At 38.9% G+C, this 3804-nt stretch overlaps 1 protein-coding gene across 1 annotated transcript; it reads right to left on the bottom strand.

Moving 5' to 3' along the window:
• Positions 1 to 589: 589 nt before the first annotated feature.
• Positions 590 to 3421, bottom strand: LOC120346563 (uncharacterized). Its single transcript, XM_039416328.2, has one exon. It carries the CDS (start codon positions 3419 to 3421, stop codon positions 590 to 592), a length of 2832 nt encoding a protein of 943 aa, XP_039272262.2.
• Between the last annotated feature and the right edge of the window lie 383 nt (positions 3422 to 3804).

The raw sequence follows: 3804 nt of genomic DNA, 5'->3' as shown, positions 1-3804 counted from the left end.
TATTTAAAGAATTTTTTGGGCTACCAACTACAAGTCTACATCTGTAGGACAAACATGCTTGAATTGACAACAAACTAAATAAATAAGCAGCATACTAGCTAATGACCTAAAATGGAATCTACCGACGGTAAAGCAAAGCCAGAAACATAAACTAGAAAGGCGCCGCCAAATGCAAGACGCAACCTGAAGCAACGGGCTGACCTTGAGTCAGAGTCGGTCGAACGCGGGCTCGCGTCACGTGACATCTATGTGATGTCATAATGGGTGTTAAATGAACCATGACATTGTTATTATTTAAAAAGGGAAAGATTGATCGTTACATACCGCCCCCAATAACTTGACCGGGACTGTGGAAAGGTATTTCAAAAACAAAACGATCAAAAAATCACATAAAAACATAACTAGTAATCGAACGAAACTCATGAAACATCACTCCACAAATTAATGGAATAGTACAAAGATGAATATATACATATATGCATGTCTTAGCGACCAATAAGCCAAAATTGTCTAAATAGCCTCAATAAAGCTCATAGAGCAAAGCCTCGAATTAAACATATTGTAACATTTGGTAATTGCAATCAATGCTTCACAATTCCTCTAGGAAGCACAATTTTCTGATATCACGGATGAAAGATGAAGAGGCAGTGTCTACACGCACTCTTCTAACATGACCATTACTATCAGGAAAGGTTTCCCTAATTATTCCTTTGGGCCATAATCCTCGTTTGGTGGTTTCATCAACAACAAGAACTAAATCGCCTTTTTTGAAGTTTCTTTCAGGATGGAGCCACTTTTGTCTGGCCTGAAGTTGAGGAAGATATTGCTTGATCCATTGTGACCAAAATTGATCAGCTAAGCGATGGACTAGTTTCCAGGATTTACGATATCCATCTGCTCGATTGAACTCTCTAGGTGAAAGCGATGAGTCAAGTTGACCCATCAACAGCATCTTTGGAGTTAGAGGGGGAGCATCCGCAGCATCGTCACTGGATGAGGTGATAGGACGATTATTGATGATTCGTTCCACAATGCACAGAAACGTTTGTAGGCCTTCATCATCAAGCACTCTTTCTCCAACCAGTGCATACAAAACTTTACGCACTGTACTAATAATTCTTTCCCAACATCCTCCTTGGTGGGAAGCAAGTGGAGGTGAGTGGATGAACTTGACACCACGATTAAGCATATAGTTGTGTACTTTATCATTGTTCCAGGACTTTATTGCAGCCGTGAGTTCTCGTTCGGCTCCAACAAATGTAGATGCATTGTCACAGTAGATCTCCTTTGGCATGATATGACGACTTGAAAATCGTTCCAAGGCATTTAGAAACGAATTGGTCTCCAAAGAATGTGAAACTTCGAGATGAACAGCACGAGAAGACATACATGTAAAAACACAAACATATCGCTTTATTGTGCTTCTTCTTTGCTTGATTAGGACTGGCCCCATATAATCTATTCCAGTCCATGTATACGCTGGATGACCTGGGGTTACCCTGCTGGCAGGCAAAGGTGCCATAACTTGTTTGCCGACCTTTGCTCTTTGCATTCGGCATTTAAGACATTTCCTCAGGTAAGAGCGAACAGTAGATTGACCATGTATTATCCAGTAACGTTCTCGAATGACTGCAAGAACATGTAACGTGCCACTATGTCCCTCTTGCTCATGGTACTTTTTGATGAGTAATCTTGTCACATGGTGATTTTGAGGTAGAATTATTTGATGTTTGCTATGAAGTGGTAGCAAAGAATGTTGAAGACGTCCTCCAATTCTCATCAAATCATCTTCGATAAATGGACATAAATTCTGAAGTGACTGACATTGACCTTTACGAAGTTGACTCTTTGGAACCTTATGTTCTTTATTAATCATTTCAAGATACTTCATTTCTTTAGAGAACACATCACGCTGGGTGATTCTGAGAATTTCATGAGTGGCATAATCCAGCTCATCAATATTCAATCTGCCTATACCTTGAAACTTGACTTTGTGCAAATACTTTGCTTTGCAGAATTTTGTGAAACGTATTATCCAAGCAATTGCCCTTTGAAGTCGCCCATAATTTGAGTAGCGCTTCATAAGCATAGACAATACAGACTTGACATTATCCTTTGCCACATCAACCTTTGTATTTATGACAGTCTTGACTTCAGGATCATTCTCAGAAATTTGAGGTAAAACTTCAGGACGCTTTGGCCAGTGTTCCTGAGAATGCCAAAGAAACTCAGGCGCGTTGAACCAAGAAATGGCTTTGTCGATGCATCTCGGACTTAAACCTCTTGAAGCTACATCTGCAGGGTTATTCTTAGTGTCTACATGTCTCCATTGAACAATCGCTGAACTATTGCGGATTTGAGCCACTCGGTTAGCTACAAAAACATGATACCTTGCTGATGTATTCGATAGATACTGGAGCACCGAAGTTGAATCTGTCCAGTAATAAACATTGTTGACTTTGTATTCCAACTCCTTTAGGACAAATCGACTGAGCTTCACGGCAAGTACAGCAGAACATAGCTCCAACCTTGGAATGGTAATCTGCTTTCTGGGTGTGACTCGAGATTTTCCCAAAACAAATGAGCAATGAATAACACCATTTTGTGACGTCATGCGTAAATAACTTACTGCACCATATCCAACTTGGCTGGCATCACAAAACGTATGAAGCTCAATGTGGTCTGTCTTAAATCCTGGTGGTTTGAAACATCTGGGCATTGACACTTCCTGCAGTTTAGGAAGCTCGTTAACCCATTTTTGCCATATTTCTTCATATCGGGTTGTGATCGGAGAGTCCCATCCAATATCTTGAGCACATAAAGTTTGCATGAGGCTTTTCATTGGTAAGATGAATGGTTGCATCATACCCAGTGGATCATATATTTGTGATATCATAGAGAGACAACCACGTCTCGTGAGAGGCTTTGGCTTTACGTCCACTTTCACAGTGAACTGGTCACTGACATTATTCCACATAATACCAAGTGTCTTAGAGCAATATGATTTATCAAGTGTTAAATCCAAAAAACTATCTTTAGCTTTGTCTATATCTGAAATAGAAGAAAGAACAGACCGGCAGTTACTGCGATACTTGGTAAGATGAAAACCTACATTAGATAACAAGCAATCTAACTGATTAATGACATCAATAGCACAATGAGAAGAATCACAAGATTTTAAACAGTCATCAACATAAAAATTATTTTTCACAGTATTTAAAACATCAATATTAGCATTTGTTTCATTATCGACTGCAGCTCTTTTTAAAGCATATCCAGCTGCACTGGGTGAACTGGTTAGGCCAAAAAGACTTCTTGTCATAAAATAAGATTCAGGTTCTTTTGAAATGTCATCATTTGGATACCATAGGAACCTCAGAGAATCCCAATCATCAGGATGAACTTTAACTTGATGAAACATTCTCTTTATGTCACACACAAAGGCTATGTCTTCCTAGAACTCCAACAAGATTTGAGCAGTGGTCTGGTCCTTGTAATACATGATTGTTGAGAGAGATATTGTCCACCTTGAATGAACAATCAAACACAAGCCTAAACTTTTCACCAGTTGAGTGATGAGGAAAATACCAAATCTTCCTTTCATCAGATGGGACATGGTCTTAAGGTATTTTCTTAGCATAATCATTGTCAATATATTCATGAATTTTTTCTTTGTATTTATCAAAATATTCTGGATCACGTTGAAATTTTCTCTTCAAATAATCAAGTCGTTTCTTTGCAAATTTATAACTCTGTGGGAATTGTGGTTCTTCACATTTCCATGGTAACCTCATTTGATAGTGA

Source organism: Styela clava, chromosome 4 (genome assembly GCF_964204865.1).
Source record: "Styela clava chromosome 4, kaStyClav1.hap1.2, whole genome shotgun sequence".
NCBI lineage: Eukaryota > Metazoa > Chordata > Ascidiacea > Stolidobranchia > Styelidae > Styela > Styela clava.
Note: the sequence above shows the minus strand (reverse complement) of the source record. Positions and strands in the feature narration are given on the sequence as shown.

Excerpts from the sequence above, each read along its gene's own strand:
- LOC120346563 (XM_039416328.2), bottom strand. The coding sequence starts at position 3,421 with ATGTTTCATCAAGTTAAAGTTCATCCTGATGATTGGGATTCTCTGAGG.